Source organism: Dryas octopetala, chromosome 1, assembly GCF_963921425.1.
Source record: "Dryas octopetala chromosome 1, drDryOcto1.1, whole genome shotgun sequence".
In the NCBI taxonomy this organism is placed as follows: Eukaryota; Viridiplantae; Streptophyta; class Magnoliopsida; order Rosales; family Rosaceae; genus Dryas; species Dryas octopetala.
Window position 1 is genome coordinate 2,651,336 of NC_141366.1, and position 26,172 is coordinate 2,677,507.

A 26,172-nucleotide genomic window follows, 5' to 3' on the forward strand; every position below is an offset into this window, starting at 1 on the left:
AAAAAAGATGATTGAAAACGGTGGGGCGTGGTCTGTGTGTCGTTTGGTGCATGCCAATATGCCATGTGAGAGAGCAGCGATGTTTGCTCCTCTTCAACTTCAAAGTTAGTGAGTTGTGAAACTATTTTGAGGGTGTGCATATATGAGACATTCTTCACATTGAGCAGGCTTGGACTCACATTTTATAGATATGTATTTGTCACTGAAGTTTTCGTCAAATACAAGTAATATAATATATTAGCCGTTAAATTTGAAATATGCATATCAATTGGAATCCAATATAAATAAATAATAGATTAGACTATATTCGTGTCAAAAATTTCGAAACAAATAATTAAAATATTAAGTACTCAGCAACACAAAGGCCATCTCTAAAACCATTTGAATGGATGAACCATGACTGAGTATGTTTACCAGTACCTAGTTGATACTTCTTATACTGTTTGAACTTTGAACAATATATTTGAGATTTTTATTTTCCATAAAATAATGTCTTTTGGTCAATGCATAAATAATGTTTGAGATTGGCCATGGCGCAGTGTAAATTGGTTGATTAAAATATGGGTGTTGATATTCACATTTTTGAATTTAATCATTGTATTGCATCCATCTCATACATTTTAAAGAGTATAATTTTTCAAGTTTGCCTTTATTAATTCACACTTTTGCAACCACTATTGATCTAATGGTATTTACAATGTTGGAATAAGTCCCAGTTCAAATTAAAATCCCCCTCTCCTAGATAACTTGTAATGATGAACATTTACCTTGAACAAAAAAGTTCAAATCTTTTGACAAAAACATTTTGAGTATTTAAAACTTAAAAAACTCAACCCTAAAAGTAAAAATAAAATGCTTGTAGAAGAGATCATCTTCTCTTTCTTTTTTCTTAAAAAATATAAATTGGTTTTTTAGTTTATTATTTGAATTAAGGTTTTTAGGAAATAAATAATTAATTAATTAATAAGGACAAAAATGGAAAAGGCTTTTTTTTTTTTTTTTACCATGTTGGGCTGGCTCAGCTCGGTATGAAACTGACCACATAGTGGGCCGAGAATACACTGCGCATCACGGCCCAATAAAAGGTCGAGTCTGGGCTTCGCCCCCCTTTGAGTACGTGACAACCGCCGCTGCGGATACGAGAGAAGCGAAATTAGGGTTTAACCAAGGAGGAGGAGACCCAGAGGGAGGAGAGAAATTGAGCAGAAAATTTGGGGGCAATAACGCGATGAACCCACTAACCCTAGTGAAGCGCATTCAGAATATCAATTCCAAAGAAGCACAATTAGGGATTTCAGAGGACGCTTCATGGCACGCCAAATACAAAGACTCCGCTTACGTATTCGTCGGCGGCATTCCTTTTGATCTCACCGAAGGCGATCTTCTCGCTGTTTTCGCACAGTATGTCCCTATTCATATTCCTATTCAATTAATTGAAATACCCAAATGCTTCGATTTTCGATTTTCAATTTTCAATATTCTTGTTGTTTTATTCAATTTCAGATATGGGGAAGTTGTTGACGTGAATCTGGTTCGCGATAAAGGTACTGGAAAATCCAAAGGGTTCGCGTTTGTTGCATACGAGGACCAGAGAAGTACGAATCTTGCTGTGGATAATTTGAATGGAGCCCAAATTTTGGGTCGGATTATTCGGGTCGATCATGTCAGTAAGTACAAGAAGAAGGAAGAGGAGGATGAAGAGGAAGAGCAGAGGAAGAGGGAGGAACGAGGTGTGTGCCGTGCTTTCCAGAGAGGTGATTGTACTCGTGGAGCTGGATGCAGGTTTTCTCACAATGAGCAAGTAAGGTCACCATTCTTATCTGCATGATGAATTGGTTTCTTATTTTTACTCTATTTTTGATGTTTGGATTATGAGAGTTGAGAAATTTATGAAGAATTAAGTAATAATGAAATGCAGCAGTGATTGTTGCTTATTGAAATGCAAACGAGTTGTTGGATTCTGGGGTTGATAAATGGAGGGAGATGGGTGCGATGTCTTGTTCGTTTTTACCATCCTGGATTTGTGTTTAAGGGTCATTTTTTTATGGGATTTTTTTTTTGGGTGGGGATTATGGGGGATGTTGAGTTTGATTATTGTATGTTACTTCTAAATGTTCCGGTGTTTTTCAAACCTGCTTGAAGTTGAGTGCATGATCTGAATTTATACAGAGAATCAGTTATGTTAGTGTGGGTTTTTTTTTTTCCTTTTGTTAAAAATAAGATATCTATGTACATCTTTAGTTGCTTATGTGTGCTTTGTTCTGCCTGTATCCAGAGAGCTGCAAACACTGGTTGGGGTGAAAAGGACCCAAAATGGGGACGTGACAGATATGATGGTCCAAAACAGGGTGAGAAAAGATCAACCACCATTCCGTCAAATCGTGTTCCAGAGCCTAAAGTTCGAGAAGATTTCAGCTTAGGTGATAAAGGTTTACCCTCTAGAGCAAAAGGCTATGAGAAGGCCTTTGAAAGCCTCCCTAAGCGGAGTGATAGGAGGGAGGAAAATAGATTTGGAAGGCGTGGAGATGATGATGAAAAGTTTGAGCTTAAATCAAGAGATAATGATAGGGGAGAAGAAAATAGATCGAGAAGACGCGATGAGGATGACAAATTGGTGCCGAAGTCAAGAGAAGATTATGATAGAAGGGAGGAAAAGAGATCAAGAAGGCACAATGATCATGAATTTCAGCCAAAGTCAAGAGAGGATCATGACAGAAGGGAAGATAAGAGACCCAGAAGGCGAGGTGATGATGATGTATATGAGCCAAAGGCAAAGTCCAGAGAAGATCATGACTGGAAGCAAGATGATAGAAGGGAAGATAAGAGACCGATAAGGCATGGTGATGATGATGAATTTGAGCCAAAGTCTAGAGAAGATCATAATGGGAGGGAAGATAGGAGACCAAGGCGTGGTGATGCTGATGAATTTGAGCCAAAATCTAGAGAAGATCATGATAGAAGGGTAGACAATAGATTGGGAAGGCACAATGAGAATGAATTTCAGCCGAAGTCAAGAGAAGATCATGATAGGAGGGCAGAAAAGAGATCAAGAAGGCACAATGATGACGAATTAGAGCCGAAGTCAAGAGTGGGTCAGGACAAGAGGGAAAGGAGAGGGATTGAGAAGGCATGAAGACGATGTGGTTCAGCCAAAGTCCGGAGGAGTTTGTCATAGGAGTGAAAAGGGAGATTGAGAAGGTTGGGTGATGATAACTTTTAGCCAAGATCTAGGTTAGATCATTGTAGAAGTGAAGAACTCAAGTACCACAAAGGATGGATCAGAGTCCTATATGGAAAAATGTAAGTGGACATATTGATTAACTCATGGGTGAGATTCTATGACCCATCTTCTTTTTTTATTTTTTGGGTCTGATTCTAACACCCAGCTTCCAAATGAGACAGAAATAGTGTAAAACAAGTATCGATACACTCAACTATTTTGGCATGCAATCAGATCATTCCTGTTATGAAATGTGAGAGTTGCTTCTTTTAGGTTGTGTAAATTGTATTCTAATCTTCTTGTTGATGTGCTCCTTTTTAATTTTTGGTAGGAGTGAGTTTGATATGCCCTTGATCATCAATGCTTGTGCAGCTCGGCTTACAATATGTTTCTATTGGGTTGTGGAAGGTGCATCTTATTTTCGTTGTCGTTGTGGGGCTTTTATGCTTTTCATTAATGTGATATGGATGTGGCCAAAAACATAAAGGATGCGATATGGCTTCAACCAGTGATGACCTTTGTAGATTGAGCACCATTCATATCTCCTTATTCAGATATGAAAAAAAAAAAAATTCAAATTTTCTAAGCAATTGTAGACTTGTAGGTGCTATTTAACCTTAGTTTTCTCGTCCGACAAAAAAAAAAGTCTGTGATCCAAATTATCTATTTTTTGTTGCTTTTATATGTTTTTTTTATAGAACATTCTCAATTTCCACGGTTTTGTTTCGTGAAGGAGGCTTCTAATTTCTAAATGTACCAGAGAATTTAGTTAGTGCACCCAACATCCAAAGTCTTGGTCCAAATCGAGTTTAAAATGGATGAGTGGAGTCCAATCCGGCCCAATAAAGAAGATCCAAACTAACCAACATTAGGAGGCTAGGATGGGCCAAGGCAATTCTGAAGCCCAAAGGCGAAAAGCCCAGCGTAAAAATAACGCTAACGCTAACCGACATTAGGAGTCGGTGCGTAATTTGTACGCACCGCCTCATCTCCATTATAAATTGACGGTCACCTCCATTCGCTATTCATTCACTCACACACACACCAGTCCCAGAGTGAGTCTCAGTCCTCCCTCAGTCTCTCCCATTCCCATTCCGTATACAATGCCTCCACTCCACCACCACCTTTCCCATTCGCATTCCTCAACTCAAACTCAAACTTCCGCCAGAAACCCTAATTCCGAGCCAAGGTTCTTTCTCCTTTATCTTCACTGTTTTGTTTTATGAAGTTTTTCTTTCTTTCTGCCTGATTCTTTTTCTGTTAATTCTTTTATTCGGTTTTCTTTTTTCTGTTTTCGGGTGGTTGGTTGTTCGAGGAGTGGCTGAGATTCGACGACTGCCGGTTAGGTGATCGATATTGGCCAAGTATTTTGGTGATTGAAATTGGCCAGGGACGATACGTGCGTTGCAGTGTGGTCACACGGACTCTGATTCTGACTCCGACATGCATTGACGCTTGAGGGCTTGAAAAGAGGAGGGAGGTCACCACTCAATCACTCATGGTCATGGATGGCTAAAGTAAAGGTAATGGAATTCCTTCCAGATAATTACCCCATAATACAATATGCTCTCGTAGCTCAGTTGGTTAGAGCACCCGTTTAGTAAGCGGGAGGTCTTGAGTTCGACTCTCAACGAGAGCAAATCAAAACTACATTAGTCCCTCATTCTTTGTATAGTTCAGTGTTAATTGTTAATCTATACCAGCTTTGCATTCCCCATATGTCCCATCCAACATTAATACACCTTCAGTTATCACTTCCATTCTGTATGCAAGGACGAATCATGAGCAGAAGATCCTCCTAGCTCCTTCTGTTATATACATGGTGGTTGACTTTGTGGTGGGAACTGGGAAGGTCCGAGTCATGGCTAATGCAAGGTCTCTAATTGTTGTCACCCCCATTCACTTTGTTTATGGGTATGGCCATATATATTTATTTGCTCTAATTTCTTCCTTTTATTGTTATTTTTTGTATTTCCTTTTCCCTTAGTGTTGGTGGTTCTTGATGGTTTGTTGTTCTTTTCCTTTCCCCAAGAATCTAACTAAGTCTTTAATTAATTGTAATTTGATCTGACCTAATTAATGTCGTTTCAAATTAACAACATTCTTCTTTAAAGTTGGTTCAAGGTTTCGATCATTGCTTAGGGCATTGCTAGGGTTTCGCTAGATGATGCGTTTTTTGTTGCTGCAATTTAAAAAGAAGGCAGGCAAATGAATTTATAGCCGTAAGATATTGATATTGCTTAGACTCACTGCAGTGCGGGCAGACATAAGACATTGACGACGAAAAATGCCTGCGTCAATCAGGAAGTGAAAGGAAAAACCACGAGTTTTTTATGGTTATGGTTCTTGATGGTTTGGCCTTCTTTTTCTTTCCTCTCCGTTATTTTGGGACCTCAAGAATCTAAGACTTTAATTAATTGTAAACTGATCTGATCTTATACCTAATGTTGTTACAAGTTGATGACCCCTTTTAACATAAATTCTTTCTTTTAGTAATTGGTTGAAGGGTTGGAAAATAGCTAAAGAGGGAGGTTGAACAAGGCTAATGAAATGAATGAGATCATCTACTATTTTATGTGCTTAGTAAGTTTGGGTGCCCCATACCCATATTCATTCGTTCATCTATCTTTTGTTTCCTTATTTCTTTCACCAACTAAGTTCCTCGCTATTTATTGCTTTTGGAAGTCTTGTACTGTCTCATGTTCTGTTTGTAAGGTGAATTGGAGGGAGGGAGGGGAATGTTCTGTTCTGTCAGTAATCAAGGCAAGGATGCATCCTTAACCAGCAATTGTGGATTTGTGATTGGGCACACGACACACACAGTACGTCTCTTTTTAAATATATTATAGTATATATATGTGTCATGTGTGTGTGTGTGTGTGGAGATATATATATATATATATATGTATTTATTGGGCGTGTGTGTCTGAAAATGTGTCTGTATGCTTCAAAATACCATGTACTTCAGCACTAATATTAATTGGGCACTTTGGTCAACTCATTATTTGATTTTAAAAGAAACTAAAAAAGAAAGGAAGATTTTAGTTATCCTTAATAGTTTCATCCATGTACAAATTTTAGTTATTTTTTGCCTGTTACTTTTCAAAGAAAAATAAAATCCATCTGTCTGGCAAATTTTGAATGCATTTGAAAATTTATACATGTACCTCTTGTGATTGATTATTGACTACGTAATGCATAATTATCAAACATGTTCACATATATACGTGCATCAAACTTGCTACTTAGAGTTTGTTCTAGTACTTAATTTGGGATACTGACTACATACTTGTATAAATGTGGTTGAGAAGAAAAGCAAGATACTAACTGGTTGATCCTAATATTATAAAGTTGTGGTGTTCAACAACAGTGACGGCTTCCATCCATGTACATTTACGAGTGTTTTATTTATGCTTTGTGTATGTGTCTCTCTGCATTGTGTGTGTGTTGCTGCTCCTTATTGTTATTAATGTTGTCTTTCTTTCAGTATAACTACTGGTTTCTGGTTGAAATAGAATCGACTTCACTATCTTAGCTGATGGAAACTTCTCAGGCAGAAACCATCCTACAAAGGGTCATGACTCCCAGTTGGTGGCTACAACTACATAAAGGATGCCGATTGCTGAACCAACCAACGCTATCAATTACTTCTGACCAAGCATGAGTATATTTGTAGTAGTCTCTATACACTTGTAGCATCTGTTTTGCATACTTAACATTGTGAAGAATACACCTAAATCTAATGCATATCTGGAACATCACACGAGTTTTCCCATACAACAGTTTTTTTGTCCCTTCGGCTATTGTGTGTAGTGCTCTTGTATCCATTCTTAAAAAACATAAATAAATGGCCCCCTGGTGATATGACTTGTTGTAAAATAGGAATTTAAAATTTTTCCCTTTGTGGGTCAGTGAACCTTAAATGTGTTATTTCTTGCTCTTAATGTAAAATGATCAGGAGGTGGGTGGTCCATGACCAGGGAAAAACCATCCAGCACAGCATGGAAGAAGCACGACAATTTAAAAGGTTAGCTTAATGGTTGATTTCACTCCATGTCCCTGATGTTTTACTTCTTGACTCTGGTGATTTTACTAACATGAAATTGCAAGCTATTTTTGAGGGCATGCAGCAACAGTGGGATTTGTGCTTGTTACAAACCTTAAAACAGGATTCAGTAAAGGAGAATGGGATCGAGTGGAGGTACCGTTTGCTTCTTTTCTTTCTTTATTACATATTCTTGAAGTGTATTTATATCTTACTATTGTTATTTTGTTATTGTTATTCACTTGCCCTCCTAACCCTGAGGAATAATACTCGAGGATTGCCATCTCCATAAAAATCAGCAACTTCCAGTTTCATACTTTTTTGTCCCCCAAAAATCTTGGTTGTTCTTGCCTAGTGGCTATCTTGGTTCTTCTAGTGGCTCAAGATGATGAATTGGTGCTTGCATCTTTTCCACCTCTCTGATGCATTAATTCCCTTAATATCTATCTGGTGATTCCTTGCAGATTTATTTCCATGAAATACCTGATGAATTCATTGAGAAGCTGATAAGAGTTGTTTATCTATCTGGTGATTCCTTGCAGATTTATCTCCATGAAATACCTGATAAAATCATTGAGAAGCTAATAAGAGTTGTTTTGTGTGCAATTGGCTGTTTCACTTCTTCCTTTTGGTGAGAGAGCAATAGAACCTTTTACTTCCTTTTGTATGCACAGATATTTCATAATCTTTGGTTTCTTAAGCAATCTCTCTCTCTCTCTCTCTCTCTCTCTCTCTCTCTCTCTTGTGTCAGACAAGTAGTGGATTTGGATTTAATTTTGTATTAAGTATCAGATATGTAATGGATTTTGGGTTTATTATATCTTGCAGAATGGGAAAACTGCAGAAATGAAGCAGATTGTCACCGCATTTTATGAAGCTGAAGTCCGTTCAGAAGATGTTATGGTTAAGTCTTAGTTTCTGTTCAACTAGTTGTTTTAATCATTTATATTACTTCACAACTAGTTGTAGAGCCCATGTCTTGATACTATCTATTAAAGCTTGAAACACTTCCACAAATTTGAATTGGTGGTACTTCTTGCTGGTAGGGACAACTGAGAGTGTGATGGGACTTCCTAGAAATCTCACTATGAGACTCCTAAAAGAGGCCCTCTAGCTCCAGTAGGCAATTTGCAATTTTTTATTTACCTGCTACCTGTTTGTCTAAGTGACACCTCTTTTATTCTCTTTTGTTGTTCAACTTCTGATTTAGCACTCCACTCTTGGTACCGCATTTGTTTTGAACTATATTTGCTTCTTCAAACAAATTGTTTATCAAATGTTGAACAGGATTTCCCTATCTCATTTTGTATTGGTGTGTTTCTGTTGATATAGAAGCAAACATGGGCCCAAATAATTAGCTTAGGCCATGTCAGCTGTAGGTGGTACGCTTATATGTTTACATGTTAGTAGTAGTAGTGAAGAATGTTAGAAACATGGAACTACATCACTCAATTAAGGCTCTGTCTTCCCGGGAAGAAAAAAAAAAAAAAAGAAGACTCAGGTTTTTCCCTTCGAGTACTGCACGGTAGCAAGACCAAAGTGAGTGAGTGAGTGAGAGAAAGCCCAGAAATATCATCACACAGTCTCTCCGCCACCTACAGATATTACTATGCTAAATGAAAAACACGGTAGGAGGATGTATGTTGGACCTTAGGACTAGTCTCTGAGGCTGGATGTTCAAATATGGCATACTAGTCTCTAAGTACCCAAGTGTTTGGTGCATATTATATTGAAGAGACAATCCCAGTATTGAATTTGTGTGAATTGTTAGATAAGAAGTGGTTTCAGATTTTGTGTCAAGTATCAGATAAGTAATTTTGGGTTTATTATATCTTGCAGAATGGGACAACTGCAGAGGTGAAAGAGATTGTCACCACCTTTAATGAAGTTGAAGTCCCTCCAGAAGATATTGTGGGTATCAAATTCTCGTCACCCCCAATCACTTACTTTCTTTTTATATTTATTATTATTTATATGTGCTTCTTTCTTCCCTTTATCGTTAATTTTTGTATTTCCTTTTCCCCTAGTCTAATTTATGGTTCTGCTGCACATTCATTAATCATTTTGTTCTCTCAATTGGAGTTGGGAGGTCACCAAATTTTTTTACTTCAAGAGTTCAAGACTTTTTGCCATAAGGACTATAAACTGCTCATGATATGGTGTTGGTGTTATAACTAATCGATTAATTACTATAAGTATTCATTATCTCTAGTTGCTTGTGTCTTTCTTTTCATGTGATCAATGGAAATTAGATATATCAATGTAGTTAGCCTCTTCAGCAATGTAATATTTCTGAATATTCCACTGCTCTTGTGCTGTGTTCAAATTTTGATAGATGAACAATTATATTGCTGAATAAATTGACTTTTATTCTCCAAATGAAGGTGGCTTGTTCTAATTACCCCATATTACAATATGCTCTCGTAGTTCAGTTGGTACATCTCTCTCATTCTGTGTATAGTTCAGTGTTAATTGTTAAACTATACCACCATTGCATTCTCCATGTGTCTCGTCCAGCATACACCTATTCCTGTATGTTGTTTTGCTTTTAATCAGATGAAGGTGAAAACTCTCACTCACCATAATGCCCCTTAGTCCTCACTCACTCAGTCTCTCTCTCTCTCTCTCCCCCCCCCCCCCCCCCCCCTTCACCTCACTCACTCGCTTTTTCTATCTCTCCAGTCAGTCAGTCTCCGGAGAGGTCTCTCCTTCCCAATTGGCGATCAAGGCCTGTGTATCATCACACGGACTCCAACTTACTCTGGAATTGTCGCACGCTTAAGCGAGCCAGGGCTTGAAAAGATCAAAGAGGCCTTCCACTTGGAGTGGAATTCATTCATAGGTTTCCGGTAATTTATTGTTCCAATGACTGTTTGTGCTTGAATATGTAAACAAGTATGATGACCTAAGCCTAAGCGACATGGAATATCAAAATGATGATATCACTGCCACTGTATCGTTTGCTGGCTGGTATCTAAACTTGGGGATATCATTTATCTAATCTAGGGTTTCATATCATCTGTCATACATATTTGGTGAGGTAAGTTCTCCATTGTATCTAGCTGTTGGCTATTATATCATTGCCAACGAAAAAGGAGACAGAAAGAGAAGTAATGACTTGTGTGATTTTCCATTCTGGCAATGATGTTGAATACTCATATAATGCTCTATTTCTTTTTTATGATTGTGGGATGGGTACTTTTGAATATTGAAGGCGGCGGTTGGTTGATGAGGCAGTTAAAGAGCTATTCAAAGTTATTAGTGCTGGTAATTTTTCAATTCAAAATGATACCTTCATTAATGAATTATGCTAGTGAACTTTTTCCACTATTGCTCGAAAGACATTTGTTAATGTCATAATTTGTGGAACTCAGGTGGGCCATTGATTGGAGTTTAACTTCACTGCAACTTTCACACGCAAAGGTAAAGCATGTTTATTTCATTGAATGATATTAGGATTCATTCTCAAGATAATCAAATGATTTAGTTAATACTTTTGAATGCTTGATTATATTCTCTCTTTATTTTGCAGGGAAAGAGTATCATCTAGTATTAATTTTGCAATACTTAATTGTATATGGAACTTTTTAAAATGACAGGTTTGGATTATTAATTTATCCATTGTGTATGTAGACATATTTCTCTCATCTTATTTATTTTACATAACTCTTTTTTTTTTTTTGGTCAAAAACATACCAGACTATTTGGAAAAAGCATTAATACCTCACTTGAGTAGTTTTTGTATTCACTTTTCTTTTTTTGAAAAAAAAAAAAAAGGTTTATTATTCATTTTAGAAGTTACTGAATTAATTATGTTTAGACTTGGCAGTTGGCACCTAGATATGAAATTAAAAATAAAAGATCGAATATTCTAAGCAATTTTAGACTTATAGTTGCAATTGAACCTTAATCTCTTCAACTTCTTTTCCCACATTTTTTGTTTTTTAAGGTGTGAAAAATAACTTTGGTCCGTTAGATTTTGGCCCATGTTCGGGTTGTGGTCCAACCGGAAATGGATCAGCTCCAATTCGGCCCTATAAAGAAGATCCAACCCGCAACCGACATTAGAATGGGCCCAAGCCAATTGTCAAGCCCAAAGGCGAAGTCCAGCATAAGTAACGGTCATTAGGAGGTCGGTGCGTTAAAATTACGCACCGCCTTAATCGCGATTATAAATGGGCCCAAGCGTATTGTCAAGCCCAAAGGCGAAGCCCAGCATAAGTAACCGACTTTGGGAGGTCGGTGCGTAAAAATAACGCACCGCCTCAATCTCGATTATAAATGAATCAGTCTATGAGACCATGACAGACTGAGTTCAACGGTCCCCCTCCACTCGCTAACGCGCGCGCAGAGGCCTCCCTCGATCTCTCTCTCTATCTCTCTCGAAGAGGAAGAGAGATCCTTTCTCTTAGTCTTCTTCTCCAGTCAGTCTCCGACGGCATTCCCATTCTGGTAGCATTCCCATTCCGGTGGCATTCCTATTCCGGTAGCATTCCCATTACGGTGGCATTCCCATTCCGGCGGCATTCCCACTCCTCGACTCCATAGAACGAAACCCTAATTCCGACCGGGTTAGTATAGTTTCCTCCCTTCACTGTGTTCTTTGTTTTATGCAATTTCTTTTTGTCTGATTGTTCTTTTTTTCGGGTGGTTGGTTGTTCGGTGAACAACGAGCGAGCGATCGATCAAGGGCTTGAAGAGTAAGAGGTTGAACTTCAAGCATTAAAAATAACAAAAGATGTGTAATGCCAAGAGGAGGAAGAGAAGAGGTCTCTACCATTCCCATCCAATTCCCTGTACAGTTAATGCCTCCACACCACCACCGCCTTTCACATTCCCATTCTCATTCGCATTCCCCAACCCAAACTCAAACTCCCGCCAGAAACCCTAATTCTGACAACGCGTCCCCCTTGACGTGCCAAGGTTCCTTCTCGTTTATTTTCACTGCTTTATTTTAGGGTGCGAGGTATGTGACCTGGCTAGGTTGGGTGTTTGGATCAGTGGCTGAGATTCGAGGACGACCTGGTTAGCCAAGTATTTGGTGATCGTGCATTGGCGCTTGAGGGCTTGAATAGAGGAGGTATATGACGCCTCCTCCTCCTGTGAGCTCTTTTGCGATTACTGTTAGATTTACCCTTTACGTGTTAATTATGATAATTTCTTTTCAAAATAGTCATATTTTTCCAAAATTTATGAGTTTTTATTTATTTTTATTTTTTGTTACATATGAGTTTTTATTCTTTATCTAAATGTTGAGTTGGTAATAATGAATGGCCAAGCAGCTCTTTTTTCCCTAGTATCTGAACTGAAGGTAGTCATATGGATGAATGTTTGAAATTGGTATTCACTGTGTGGGAAAACAGTTCTAAAATTTAATTGATTTTTTCCGTACTAATTATTGATCACTCTCTCTCTCTCTCTCTCCCCTCTCACACTGTTGAGAACAAACTTTGGTTTCGTAGAAAAAAGATAAGGGAGGCGCTATGATGAAATTAAAAGTGATGACAAGGAGGAAGCGAAGCTGTCTGCTGAGGCTAAGGATCTCATTTGCAAGCTCCTCTGCAATGTTGAGCAGAGGCTTGGTACCAAGGGAGCTCATGAAATAAAAGTTAGTATGCATGACGCATGAACTCTCTTTCTTTCTCTCTGCATGTATTGGTTTCACGGATGACTTATTTGTTTTTTAAAAAAGTTGACATGTGTCTGAGTGTCTCCTTATCTTAGGCACACCCATCATACAATATCAATATGCTCTCGTAGCTCAGTTGGTTAGAGCACCTGTTTAGTAAGCGGGAGGTCTTGAGTTCAACTCTCAACGAGAGCAAATCAAAGCTACTTCATTAGTCCCTCATTCTGTGTGCAGTTCAGTGTTACCAGCATTGCATTTGGTTTGTCCATATGTCCCATCCAACATTGTTACACCTATTCGGCTATTCCTTATATTGTTTTGCATTTAATAAATTGAAGGTGAAATGACTTATAATCCTGAGTTCACTACGTGTGATTTTTGTATGGCTTATGCAGACTACAATGTCTTGATGGAGCTCTCTGAGGAAATGTTGAGTGGTAAGGCGACATTGATGCATGTCTCAAGAACAGATTATGAATTTATAATGTGCCTTCAGTTGTGAACATCTGTGCCAAAGCACTCTCTCTCTCTCTCTCTCTCTCTCTCTCTCTCTCTCTCTCTCTCTCTCTCTCTCTCTTCCTACTTATTCATTATACAATATGCTCTCGTAGCTCAGTTGGTTAGAGCACCTGTTTAATAAGTGGGAGGTCTTGAGTTCGACTCTCAACGACAGGAAATCAAAACTACTCCATTAGTCCCTCATTCTGTGTACAGTTCAGTGTTAAACTATACCAGCATTGCATTGTCCGTATGTCACATCCAACATTGATACACTTGTTCCTTATATTGTTTTGCATTTAATCGAATGAAGGTGAAATGACTCATAATCCTGAGTTCACTACCTGTGATTTCTATATGGCTTATGCAGATTACAATGACTTGATGGAGCTCACTGCGGAAATGTTGAGTGAGTGGCAAGTCATCATTGATGCATGTCTCTAACATGTGCTCTTAGAAAGTTCCATCTTGCTGCTAGTTCCTGTGGTACATTGTACATACTTCCTATGTTATTTGCCTAAACTTCTGACTTGTCTTCCATATTTCCCATGTTACCTAACAGTTTATTGGCCTAAATGTTGAGTGTGGTGATATTGTTGGTGTGACTGGTTAATTATGATAAATTCTTTTGAATTCCTTTTGTCTGTTCTTTAGTAGCTGCTTCTGTTTTCTAGTGTTCATAATGAATGTTCAGTTGTTTACATATAAATATTACATTGGCCTGTCATATGCCATTTAGGTTTACTCAACAGTTCAAACTCCAGACGTCAGTGCTCCAGAAGTATTGCTGAAGAAGGGATATGGAATGGAATGTGACTAGTTAGTTTTTTTGCACATATTTCACCTTATGACATGGAACAGTGATATACTGTTGTAACCAGATATTTGTATCCGGTGGGTCTCTTGGAGCAATCATGGCATATGAGATGCTTGTGGGATCTTCACCATTCTATTTTGAAGAACCAATGTCAACATGCAGAAAGGTAAATTGAATTGATTTTTTGTTTTACCATTTGTATATGGGACATTCAGGTTACTCAATAGGTTTTATAATGCAGATTTAAGAATGTTTATAATCCTTATTATTTGTAACTACTTAAATGTTGGAACTTCAGAATGTTCTTAAGCAGAATTAAATATTAATCATGGATTCTCTTGTCGACATCGTTTTTGTATGTTCTCTCTCTCTCTCTCTCTCTCTCTCTCTCTCTCTCTCTCTCTCTCTCTCTCTCTCTCAGGGTGGTTCTGAAGGAGCTCAGAAATAGCTGATTTACTTTCATAATGTATTTAATTGGGGCAATTTCACACTGTAAACTCACCTGCCTCTGAAAGTGATAAAATTCAGCCAAGTACTTCATTTATTCATCATTGTATGGATGCTTGTAGTCATTGTCAATTGATGCTTCATTCTTTTTCCTATTCTCCTTCTAATCTGTACGAATTTACACTGCTTCAAATTCGTGATAATGTTCAGGTACTTTGCTTTATTGGAGATGTTTCTTTCCTCCATGAAACAAATGGCTTGGCAATTATGAACCAGAGGTAGGACACTTATATATTGGTTTTCCTGGCTTGTGAGTACTTTCCTGGTATATTCCCCCGTTTCTTTTTCACCTTTCTTGTTTTCTTTTTGTTGTCTTATAATTCACCTGACATCTCATCTTACCAGAATGCAGTTTAATATAAATTCTTTGTTACTTTATTGAATTACAAATTTACTATATAGTGAAGGAGGTTGCGGAAACCAATGATGGTACTTTGTGATTAACAATCGTGGTGGTGCAATATTCAGTCTCCTTCCGATAGCGGACAGAATCAAACCAAGAATACGAAGTCAATATTTCTACACCTCTCACAATGTTAAAATCTAAGAGCTTTGTGTGGCACATGGGTAAAATCCATTGTACATAATGGCATATATAAACTCGTTTTTCTGCTGTACATGTGATTCATGTACTTGAGAACAATACATTCGTATGTGAGATAGTGAGATACTGTTAAAGGAAAAGAGCCAGAAGATGTTTCTGATTGTCATTGTACTAAGAAAGGTTGAGTTGGAGCCTTGGAGGTGCTTTAAAGTTTCTATGTGCAATAAAAAGCAATTCAACAGATTTTTAAAATCAGAGAATATGATTTGAGGATGTTGGAGTAGTGATCAGTGCTTACATTTTCATCTTCATCATTGACTTACTGTCATCTATATGCAAACCAATTGTTTTTCAGACGTAGGAAATTACTAATTTTGCAGTGTGATGCATCTACATGTGAAGACGAAGTTGGAACTTGAAGATGCGTTGTTCACATCTCAACCTGAACCATTGGGTTGTGTCATTGAAGTTGAGAGATGCATAGATACCAATATCAGCTCTCACAGGTTGGTGGTTAGTGGTTACACTACCTTGATGAAAAATCATTTATATCAGCTTATCAACTGACTGCACATATCATTCCTCACTTTCATTACTTACCAAGCAAATATTGTTCTTATCTAAGTACTTCAAAAGTCTCACATGCCAAGCAGCAGATCATGTGTTAAGCCTCTCCACTATCTGATCGAAACTTTATGTCAGATGTTACTTTTGCAGAGTCTATTGAATGGAGTATTCATGCTTGAGGTTAATTTTTTTGCGATTGCATATTTTAAATATTCTCTATAAAGGACTTGATGTATTTTAATTTTCTTTCTGTGACAGAATAACACTCTGTGCTCCTCGTACTATGATTTCTGTTGATGACAATGCCACCAACTTCTACAGAGAAGGGTTAACTTTGTGTCTCGAAGATGGAAGCTTTGGGTTTGGTGAGGTCAGGTTTGGTTTTAATATTTTTCTACTTAATCCACTTGCGTACTTATGATGGTTATTAGACCATTCATGACTTTCATTGAACATGTTTTGCCTCTAGATATCCACAGAGAAAACCTACTGGATGTAGAAGAGAATATGATGAAATGAGCGCAGAGCAGTAGCTTTCTTCCTCTGCTAAAGGGCTCATTTTCTTCTTGGATATGGACCAACCTGGGAAGCCTGGTAGATCCAATCATTTTCATACTGCATATGAGTATCATATAACTGAAAAGAAAAATAAGCATCGTCAGTTCTCAAAAAGAGAAAAAGATAAAGCTTTGTTATAACTTGATAATTTATAAATATACCTTCTTGTCTTTATATATACCTTCCAGAACAATTAATCCATCCATCACTTATCGTTGAACTTTACTTTCAACTTTTTTACTTCATCTATTTTTCTTTTGCAGTATGCTGAAGGCTTTAGCAGCTTAGTGGACCTTTTACAAAATAAGATAATTTTTTTTTATGTTGGCATTTATGAATTAAGCATGCCAACCAGGACTCAATGCAGGGAAAATTCTTGTTGTCTTATACAAATGCTACAAAATCGTTAGCATTTTAATCAGGGAGTAGGCCGCTATTTCTATATATAGTTGAAAAAACAACACAACAAATATCCATTTTTCAGGATTCAGCAGGCCCATCAAAAATAATTGGGATACTTCCCCCAAAAAACCAAGTGCTCGAGGTGAGCAAATACATTGAAAAAGAGGCAGTCTGCCAAATGCTGAAAGCCATATTTACAGTTACATAATGGGCTCTCCAGTCTCCAAATGAGTGGGAACTGATACAAACAAAATAGTAATGTCGTTGCTAACAGAAGGCAGGTAAAGAAAAGAGTGTTCTGATGATTCATCAAGAATTGTGTTCCTCTGTTGTTGCATCAATCCGAATTGAGACATCAGTAGTGATGGATTTTCCATGTTCTTTGGATACTGCTTCTTCAGAAGACACCCCTTGTACTGGGGTATTAAATCAGGCACTGGAAGTGGACATTCTTCATAAGTAAGCAAGGTGTCCTCATCTTCAACTTCATATTCAGATTCCAACCCCTGTATCGGAGCTGCCGGAAGCTTGCTTCTTAAGGTTGTCGGGGTAGTCTCCCTTTACGGACTCTGTCATGTAGCAAACACCATCATCCGAAATGCAAACTTCCTTGCTTGCACTAAGCACAGTCCCCTCTGGTGATTGGATAGCCCTCTCTTCAAAAATGAACTCATTGTTGCTGCTGAAAGTTGATTCGACATCTACAGAGCCAATTTTGTCTGAAAATGTTGCACCCTTGTTCATATTCTGCATAAGTTCTTCTCCAGCATGAGTCACATTCATAGGAGCAATTGGTGCCATGCTGGGTTTTGCAAGCAGTGCCTCATTATTGCTACTGAAAGTTGATTTGTCATCTGCAGATGCAATTTTGTTTGAAAAATTTGCACCCTTTTTCACATTCAGCGTAAGTTCTTCAGGATGAGTCACATTCCCACGAGCAATTGGTGCCATGCCGGGCTTTGTAAGCAGTGCCTCCTTATTGCTGCTGAAAGTTGATTTATCATCTGCAGAGCCAATTTTGTCTGAAAACCTTGCACCCTTGGTCACATTTACAATAAGTTCTTCGGGATGAGTCACATTCCTAGGAACAGTTGGTGCCATGCCGGGGTTTGTAAGTGGCGCCTCATTGTGACTGATGGCTTGCCCTTCAGTTATTTTCTGAAGTTCAGCATTTTTCCAATCTTCATAAATGGTTATAGTGTTCTTGGTATCCCAGGTGTGAAGAATTCGGTCTGGACCAGGTTGCCACACTAAATCTCCTTTGCGTTTTTTTAGTATGAACTTGAACTGGATGGCTCTGTCAATGGGGATATCCTATTCAAATTTAAAAACCAAGGGAAATTCAGAAGTCACAAATTAATTTATAGGATTCCCCTCTTTCATGAATAATTATTTTTGTTCAACCTGTGAATCTACTTGTCAGGTACAAAACAAACAAGGATATGTAAGAACAAAACAGCAAAGCAGGACTACAACCTGCCATTAATATAAGAGCTGAACCCTTCAGAAATTCTTACCAGCTCAGCAGACCATATATTTCCATCTGACCAGTTCAGTCGTATAGCACTTGAAGGATCCCAGTGTCCCATGATAGGTCCATTCCCCACCAGGAGAAAAGTCTCACCATACTTGCACTCCTTGTGTAATTGGAATTGAACATGAACAGTTTTTGATGACTCTGAAAAGCAGAGAGTAATCATAACTTGGTAGTGGGAAGTGGGAACTCATTGTTTAATCTGCTTAACAAGGTCGAATGTAGCGAACTTACCCATTGTTTGGACCCCAATTCCTGTTGTCTCTGAGGTCGTGAACAGCTCATGAATTTTAGAATGAAACTGAATTAGGGAAAGTAAATTAATTAATCATACATCTCATTTCAGTTATATTCTCTATGCTTCACTATTAGTGATGGACTACTTTGAAGTTTGACATGATTGAGAAACAAACTCATACAATTATGGAGCAAGATAGCACTGCAGACAGAGAGAGAGCGGGATAGTATACACACTCATTTCAGTAGTCTTGTGCATTACAAAATGGTGCATTATGTAAACAGATCGATGAGAAACAGAAACACATACACTGAAGCATAAATAAAATGAATCGTAGTGTTATAGTAGTACCTCTGTTTGAGATGGAGCAACAGATTGGAGAGCTTTGTGTCGAAGCAGAAAAGTATGATGAACATGTAAATTGGAATTCTGAAACCTTAAAAAGTAAATGTCAAATGGACCCAGAAGAGTTTTTAATGGAGTTGGAGGTTTGTTAGGAATAGCCTTTGCAAACAACGTTGAGGAGGATCTTGCAAAGGCTTCCATTGGCTCTGTTGTACTAGAAAGAGACACAGAGACCCACAAATGTATTATGTATCCAAATGAGTAAATTCAGGAAGTCAGAAATGAAGTAGTTGTATATATAAGATGCATATTTGCATGAAAACTGAGAAGGGTACGGATCTGACATCATGTGGGATTTTGACACGCGGCATAATGAAGTTATTAGCATTATACTTAGTTGTTGTGCATAATAAACAGTTGGAGGCACTCAACTGAAATGAGAAATTAGAGGCATTTTTTATTGCGGATTTTCAATTTTGGTTTTACGCTATTGTTTGGTTAGATCTGAGTCAACAAAAAAAAAAGTATTCAAAGAAAAAAATTTCTTGCTAGTTTTTTTTTTTTGGAACACAAAAATTAAAAAGTTTTATTCTACAAGATCCCATGCATAGCTATCAAAAGGTCAAATCTCTGTAGCATGTTACGGTGTTACCAACAACCTGCCAATGTCCTGCCTTTTACTTCCTCATTGCGGCTTCATTGTCTCCAAAATCTTTGAAATTAATCATCTTTTAACTTTAAATAAATCAAAAACGCTAGCCCAACCCTAGACATGCCTGCAGAGTCCTTCAATGCATTCCAAATTAACCTGACCCCAACCTCTTTGAATTAGGGTTTCAGAGAGCATTTCCAAATTTCCCATATTAAGCATTGAAAGAGAAGTAAAAGTTATTTCCTGATTTTTAGAAATCTCATCCTCTAAAATGAGTATAAAAATGACATTCCCTAACCGAACCTATGAGTCCAAACTCCAAATCATCCTCTTGTTTTGGCCTATTTTTATTTTCCCAATTTGCACACCCAGTTTTGTTTGTCCTTGTTCAACTAAGAACCCAAGTGTGGAATGTGGACAAAAACCAGTTGCTTGAAGCGTGAAGCAACAATTATTCACGAGGTGACACGTGTCACATGTAGGCTAGACGTACTTTGCCACTCTCTAGTCTCTACAATGGATTAAGGTGGAATTAGACTATTTTAGACCAGTCCCATGTTTGGCAATTACTTGAACTGCAACTCCTTGAATTCTTGGAAGTTTGAAGTAAATGGATTGTTGTACCTAAAGCAATTAGAATACATATTACCAGAGACGATGAACAATTTTGTATCATTTTGTAGGGGTTTGAGGTTTAGGGTCTTGCAAAAACTTTCCATTTTTCACCAATAATCGTTACATGAGCAATGCCCCTCTCTAAAATGATGAAACCGGTATCGATCTCTGAGCAATATCTCCCTTTTATAAAGCCTAGATATAAGCTTAGCAACTGAATGACAGTCTCCACAAACACGAAGATTCTTCACAATCTGAATTGGTTGAGATGGACCCAAGCTAATAAGTCCAAAGGCAATCGCTAATTTCTCACTGTGAAGGTTTAGGGCCTGCTCCTGCATCTCTTCTTCCTCAACAAATTGCAGTAGGTGTGACTTGTTCGGCACATATCCGACTGACTTCAATCTCCCTGCTATCTCACCCAACTTTGAGTAGATTTCTTTGGATAGAGGGTGAGAATTATCACCAACAAGAAATTCATGAACATTACCACTGACTTCAATTGAGCTACAACCTGGTTCTTTCTTTATTCCCAAATCTCGCATAAGCTTCCTTAAACCAGAAACCTCTTCCCATTTCCCTGTTTTCGCATATATATTTGATAAGAGTACATAGGCTCCATGATTTCTGGGATCCAACTCAAGCAAATGGCTACAAGCCTTTTCAGCAAGCACAACATTCCCATGAAGTGTACAGGCTCCAAGCAGAGCCCCCCATACAGAAGCAGTAGGAGATATTGGCATTTTCTCTATCAATTCTACAGCTTCCTCCAGATTGCCTGAACGACCAAGTATATCGACCATGCAAGCATAGTGCTTCACTCCATGCACAACCCTGTAAACTGGTTCCATTTGATAGAAAAATGTCCTTCCCTCGTCTACCAATCCTGCGTGGCTACAAGCACATAATACATTGGTAAACGTCACAGCATTGGGCTTGACCTTAGCTTCTAGCATTTTTGAGAAAAAATCCAATGCATCCCTCCCCTTCCCATGCATCGCCAAACCAGCAATCATGGCGCTCCAGACAAATACATCTCTCCTCTCCACCGAATTAAATACCTCAAGTGCCTTATCTAGATCCCCACACTTTGCATACATGTCAATAAGCGAAGTTGTGAGGTGACAATTCAACTTAATCCCATGCTTCTTTATGTAAACATGTATCCATCCACCAAGATCAATTGCTCCCAATTGAGCACACGCTGCCAGAGTACTAACTAGAGTGACTTCATCAGGTTTTGGACTCTTGCTTTTCTGCAACTTGTGGAAAATAGCCAAAGCCTCCTTTGGCTTACCACTTTGCTCATAAGAAGAAATGAGGACATTCCATGCAGCAATATCTTGACTAGGCATCGCATTAAAAACTCGCCAAGCCTCATCATAATTTCCCAACTGAGCATACCCATCAAGCATAGTAGTCCATGAAACAATATCCTTCTCTGGCATCCTATCAAACAACCTTTTAGCATCTTCAACACTCCCACATTTCACATACATATCAAGCATAGCATTATTCAAAGTCAAGTTCTCTCTAACTTCATTCCTTTCAATATACGAACAAACCCACCTCCCAAACTCCAAATCCACCTTCTTTCCACAAGCTGACAACACGCTTACCATCGTCACATCATTTGGTTTCACATTCTCGGCCTCCATTTTCAAAAACAACTCCAATGCCTCCTGAGGACAATTCCCCTGCGCAAAAGCCGTAATCATAGAATTCCAAGAAACAACATCTCTTTCAGTAATCTTCACAAAAACCCGATGTGCCAAATCCAAATCCCCACACGACCCATAAAAATGAATGAGAGAATTAAGGATATAAACATCCGAACCAAGCGAGGCCTTGATAGCCATGCCATGAAAACCTCTTCCAACCTGCAAAGCCTTGAGCTCCGAAGCGGCCTTAATCACAAAAGGGAAAGTAAATTTATTGGGACATTCAAAACAGCAATCAAGCATTTGCAAAAATATGAGAATGCTCTCAACTGGGTCGGCGCTCGACGCATAAGCGCGAATGAGCGTGTTCCAAGTGTAAAGATTTGGTTGGGGAATTTGATCAAACACTTGGCGGGCATATTCGAGGCTTGAGAATTGGGAGAGAGCACAGGCTGTAATGAGCTTGCTGGCGGAGTAGGGGTCAAAGAATAGGCCCGTACGGAGCATTTGGGCATGGACTTGCTTTAGCTGGTTTATGCTGGTGCATTGGTCTATCAGTGAAAGAACTGGGTCTGGGTCGGTTGGGAAGCGAAGGTCGTTAGTGACGGTTGAGGAGGGTTTAGGGTTTGGGTGACGTGGTAGAGAGATAACTGGGGTGCCTAGAGTTGCCATCTCTTCTGTGGTCACACTTGCAGCTTTTTATTTTTAAACAAGGGAACAAGATTGCAGGGTCACCAGACTCGGCATGTTTGGTTCTATTATTGCCAATTGGCATGTAGATGACCAAGACAATAATTCATCTTCTCTCATCTGTGGTGGGTTAAGACTTAAAGAGTGTGTTTAACAACTTAAAAATCTCAAATGGCATTTAGCCAAAAAAAAAGGTCAAATGGCAAAAATATTTGTTATAAGGAAGATGCTAAAGAAATAGAACTCCCAAATTTTTCTTTTTTTTAATCGTCTCCCATAAAGAGTAAAATGTGAAATGGTTAGAGACGGAATGATTTTTTTTTTTTTTTTTTACAGATTATAGTTCCTAAAGGACCTAAACCATGTTGATATCACATGTGGATTGTGGACTTAAATTAATAATGCATCTTCTTTGTCGTTTTTTTCATTGTAAATTTGTAAGTATGAATTAAGTTTTTTATTTATTTAACAAAAAAAAAAAAAAAAAAACAGAGATTGGTGAGACAGGAATGGAACCAAGCATTGGAGTTTATAGTCTTAAGAAGGGCAAAGTGTATACATCTTACTTTCACAATTACTCATCATGTGAGTAACATGTGATGGATAGATGTAAGAGAAAGGACACATACGACCATCTCACCCAAAAAATTTGGATTTCTTGGTCAAATATTTTGCAATCTTAATTCGACTTAAGGTGAAGGGGGGTAGAACACAGTTTGTGACGTGATGCTAACATGATCTGTACTATTTGGGTTGTGCTCATATGAGTGTATCATATCGTGTACAATTTTAGAACAATATAGAAAACAAGAATTTATTTTACTATTGACTTAGAACGTAAACAAATTAGGTAACACAATTCCCCACAATTCCTTAACAAGATACAAGAACATAAGGAAAATAGCTAGTACTTTGATGAGTTTTTCAACCTATAAAAGCATCATCAACCCATGTTAATTACAAGCACCATCTTTCCCAATCACATCCTCAATAAATTTACCAAGAGAAGCAAAGGAAGACCCACCATCCTTCACAGCTTTTCTGGTCATCTCTCCCATCTCTTTCACTTTCTTCCTCACCTCACTATCCATGTCCATTACACCAATCACAGCTCTCTCTACCTCATCTGCCATCACAAGCTCATCACTACCCTTCTTGTAATCCAACCTCATCTCAATTGCTAGCCCCAACTCCTTGACCATTCTAAACGCATTGAGCTGTTGCTCGGCATACATAGGCCATGTGACAATGGGCACACCATGCCACAAGCTCTCCAAGATTGAATTCCACCCACAATGAGACACAAACCCTCCGGTTGCCTTGTGGGCCAAAACTTCCACCTGTGGGGCCCACCCGCATATGAGCCCCTTCCCTTTGGTCCTTTCCAAGAACCCATCTGGCAAGACTTCCTCAAGGTTTGAGCATTCGCTTGGCACGATGAAGCCTTTGGCTTTGGGTGGTGGCATGCGTAACGACCACACGAACCTCTGGCCGCTCTGCTCGAGCCCCGCGGCAATCTCTCTCACTTGGGCTGCACCAAAGCTCCCCATGCTCCCAAAACACAAAAACACAACCGATGATGGAGGCTGATCATTTAGCCAATTGATGATGCTGTCGCGCTGTGCCTGCTCTAAATTGGAGTGACCCCGAGGGCCACTGACATCGAGCACTGGTCCAACTGGGTACACCGGCGGTGTTCGACCATCTAAAAAGGAATTGATGGCATGTGTCTCTAATTCAACAAGTGTGTTGGCTATAATACCTTTGGTATCTCGAAATCTCGAAGCAAGCTTAACATAAGCAGTGTAGCTACCATCAAACAAAGACACAGGTAGAACTCGAGGAGGAAGAGGGTGGACAATACCTGGGACTAACCATTCAGGATCGGAGTCCTTAGGCTGTGCACCCTTGTGTTGATGATGTGTTGCAAGGTGGAGCATAACAGAGAGATATCCTGCGTTGCTTGTCAGGAATAGGTAAGAGGGAAGTTGGAGTTGGTTGGCCACATCGATCATGGAGACGCAGAAGAAATCAACCACCAACCCCGCAACGCGAACAGAGTCGGAATTAGCATATGATGATACAAGTTGAGTGAGGATTTTGCTGACATTGGGTACGTGATTTTCAATGTGAAGAGAGAGAAGTTTTGCCGGGGACTTGAATGAGTCTGGTGGAGGGGTTTCTGAAGGTGGAGGGACATCGATGACTTGGATTCGGGGTTCAGAGGCTGCAAGGGACTCTGCGTATGAAGCTATAGAGCCGGGGAAGGCTGATTTGATAGCGAGAATGGTGATTGAAATTCGATCATCTCGCTCAACCAGAAGCTTTGCGAATTGCAAGGCTGACACAAGGTGCCCGGCTCCTGGTGATGGGATCAACACTAATACTACTTTCTTCATCGACATTCCAGAGACCCTTTTACTTTGCGTGTAACAAAGAGAGAACAAATAATATAAATAGAAAAAAGAAAGAAAGATTGATATATAAATTAAGAGTAACCGTCAACTGACATCACTGCTGCCGTACCCACTATAGTGTGTCTGTGCACTGACATCACTGCTGCCGTATTCTTAACGTGGAGCTCGGTCCACTATATAATATAGGATTTGTTCCTCAAAAATCAAATCCATGGCCATTTTCATTTCTGCCTACGATGATGAAGATAGACTGGAAGGTATTAGGGATGAATTACGTGAGCAATAACTCACATGCCACAAGATGACTAGCTAGTAGCTACAACAAACACAGTAAAATTTTATTTTATTATGCAACTCTTGCCCTCTCGCCCTCCTCCTTGTCTGAATCAAAAATTTAAGGGTTAAATACAAAAATGATCCACAAATTTTACACTAATTCTTAATTTGGTTCATTAACTATAAAAAAGTGTCAATTTAGTCCACAAATTTTTCATTTCAAGTTGTACCAAAACAATACAAACATTAACTTCTATCCGAAAATTAATGAAATTAGTCACATGAAAATGTGATGAACGGACTGAAATGCCTCTAAAAGTATGATAACTTGCTGTGCAAGTTGTGCAACTTGAAAAGTTAGTAGACCAAATTAATATTTTTAATAATTAATAAACCAAATTAAGATGCACTGTAAAATTCATGGACTATTTTTGTATTTAGCTCAAAATTTAATTAAAAAAAAAGTTCACTACGAGCTATCCAAAAAAGAAAATTTGCAAGACATCCCATTCCCATCACCATCATAAATTGCATTGTCTGGATCACCGTGAATCAACATATAGTCAAGCAGTCGACCAATCTTATGAAACAAGATTCACCTTCCTCGCCTCACTATCACCTCCACAACACAACTCACTGCTATCTCAATCTTGTTGGCCGCACAAGATCTCCATCATTCCTGTAATCGATTTTACCTTCACTGCAAATCCCAATTCCCAGACCACCTAAATGGATTCAGTAGTTGTTTGCATATACAGGTCAAGTCCCAATTGGCACACGCACACCATACCACAAGCTCTCCATTCAAGTGAGATATGAACCCCTCCTATGGTATGGGCTAGGACCTACACCTGTAGGGCTAATCCACAGATGACCTCCCTTCCCTTCAATCCTTTCTAAGAATCCTTCTGGCAACCATGTAGATTGTAGAATGGAGCTGTTTGCCATACTAAGTAA

The 26,172-nt window shown here is 38.7% G+C and overlaps 4 protein-coding genes, 1 non-coding gene and 1 pseudogene across 7 annotated transcripts; 3 read left to right on the plus strand and 3 right to left on the minus strand.

Annotated features, from left to right (window-relative positions):
* The first annotated feature begins 1,148 nt into the window (after positions 1 to 1,148).
* LOC147296393 (RNA recognition motif (RRM)-containing protein) lies at positions 1,149 to 3,450 on the plus strand. Its single transcript, XM_086228565.1, is given in 4 exon segments — positions 1,149 to 1,401; positions 1,504 to 1,801; positions 2,276 to 3,109; positions 3,111 to 3,450. Coding segments are annotated over 4 exon segments (1,389 nt in total). The 5' UTR covers positions 1,149 to 1,228; the 3' UTR covers positions 3,195 to 3,450.
* Positions 3,451 to 4,785: 1,335 nt separating this feature from the next.
* Positions 4,786 to 4,859, plus strand: TRNAT-AGU (transfer RNA threonine (anticodon AGU)). The gene has a single exon. It is a non-coding gene; the product is annotated as a tRNA-Thr (tRNA).
* A 7,114-nt stretch (positions 4,860 to 11,973) lies between these two features.
* Positions 11,974 to 17,261, plus strand: LOC147296395 (protein PHYLLO, chloroplastic-like). Of its 2 annotated transcripts, XR_015121189.1 has the most exons (9): positions 11,974 to 12,345; positions 12,728 to 12,873; positions 13,290 to 13,331; positions 13,763 to 14,375; positions 14,867 to 14,934; positions 15,119 to 15,766; positions 16,086 to 16,197; positions 16,297 to 16,421; positions 16,649 to 17,261. XR_015121189.1 is itself a non-coding variant. In XM_086236811.1 (8 exons), the coding sequence occupies exons 6-8, from the start codon at positions 15,645 to 15,647 to the stop codon at positions 16,324 to 16,326; spliced, it is 264 nt and encodes an 87-aa protein (XP_086092937.1). In that variant the 5' UTR covers positions 11,974 to 12,345; positions 12,728 to 12,873; positions 13,290 to 13,331; positions 13,763 to 14,375; positions 14,867 to 14,934; positions 15,119 to 15,644; the 3' UTR covers positions 16,327 to 17,261. The 2 variants fall into 2 exon arrangements, 1 of the variants encoding a protein (XP_086092937.1); XM_086236811.1 differs by having other exon boundaries at positions 16,297 to 17,261.
* Positions 17,097 to 19,141, minus strand: LOC147296396 (uncharacterized; annotated as a pseudogene). Its single transcript, XR_015119872.1, has 4 exons — positions 18,904 to 19,141; positions 18,556 to 18,597; positions 18,305 to 18,465; positions 17,097 to 18,101 (listed from the first exon to the last, which is right to left on the minus strand). The product of XR_015119872.1 is annotated as an uncharacterized LOC147296396 (transcript).
* A 966-nt stretch (positions 19,142 to 20,107) lies between these two features.
* On the minus strand, positions 20,108 to 23,178 carry OTP81 (Tetratricopeptide repeat (TPR)-like superfamily protein). The gene has a single exon (XM_086236786.1). The coding sequence runs from the start codon at positions 22,502 to 22,504 to the stop codon at positions 20,279 to 20,281; it is 2,226 nt and encodes a 741-aa protein (XP_086092912.1). The 5' UTR covers positions 22,505 to 23,178; the 3' UTR covers positions 20,108 to 20,278.
* Positions 23,179 to 23,322: 144 nt separating this feature from the next.
* Positions 23,323 to 24,968, minus strand: LOC147296398 (UDP-glycosyltransferase 71K1-like). The gene has a single exon (XM_086236799.1). It carries the CDS (start codon positions 24,925 to 24,927, stop codon positions 23,476 to 23,478), a length of 1,452 nt encoding a protein of 483 aa, XP_086092925.1. The 5' UTR covers positions 24,928 to 24,968; the 3' UTR covers positions 23,323 to 23,475.
* Positions 24,969 to 26,172: the final 1,204 nt, after the last annotated feature.

Coding starts and splice junctions, on each gene's coding strand:
- LOC147296395 (XM_086236811.1), top strand. CDS start 15,645: ATGCATCTACATGTGAAGACGAAGTTGGAACTTGAAGATGCGTTGTTC. Junction 15,767..16,085: donor ACCAATATCAGCTCTCACAG/GTTGGTGGTTAG, acceptor TTTCTGTGACAG/AATAACACTCTGTGCTCCTC. Junction 16,198..16,296: donor GAAGCTTTGGGTTTGGTGAG/GTCAGGTTTGGT, acceptor TTTTGCCTCTAG/ATATCCACAGAGAAAACCTA.
- OTP81 (XM_086236786.1), bottom strand. CDS start 22,504: ATGGCAACTCTAGGCACCCCAGTTATCTCTCTACCACGTCACCCAAAC.
- LOC147296398 (XM_086236799.1), bottom strand. CDS start 24,927: ATGTCGATGAAGAAAGTAGTATTAGTGTTGATCCCATCACCAGGAGCC.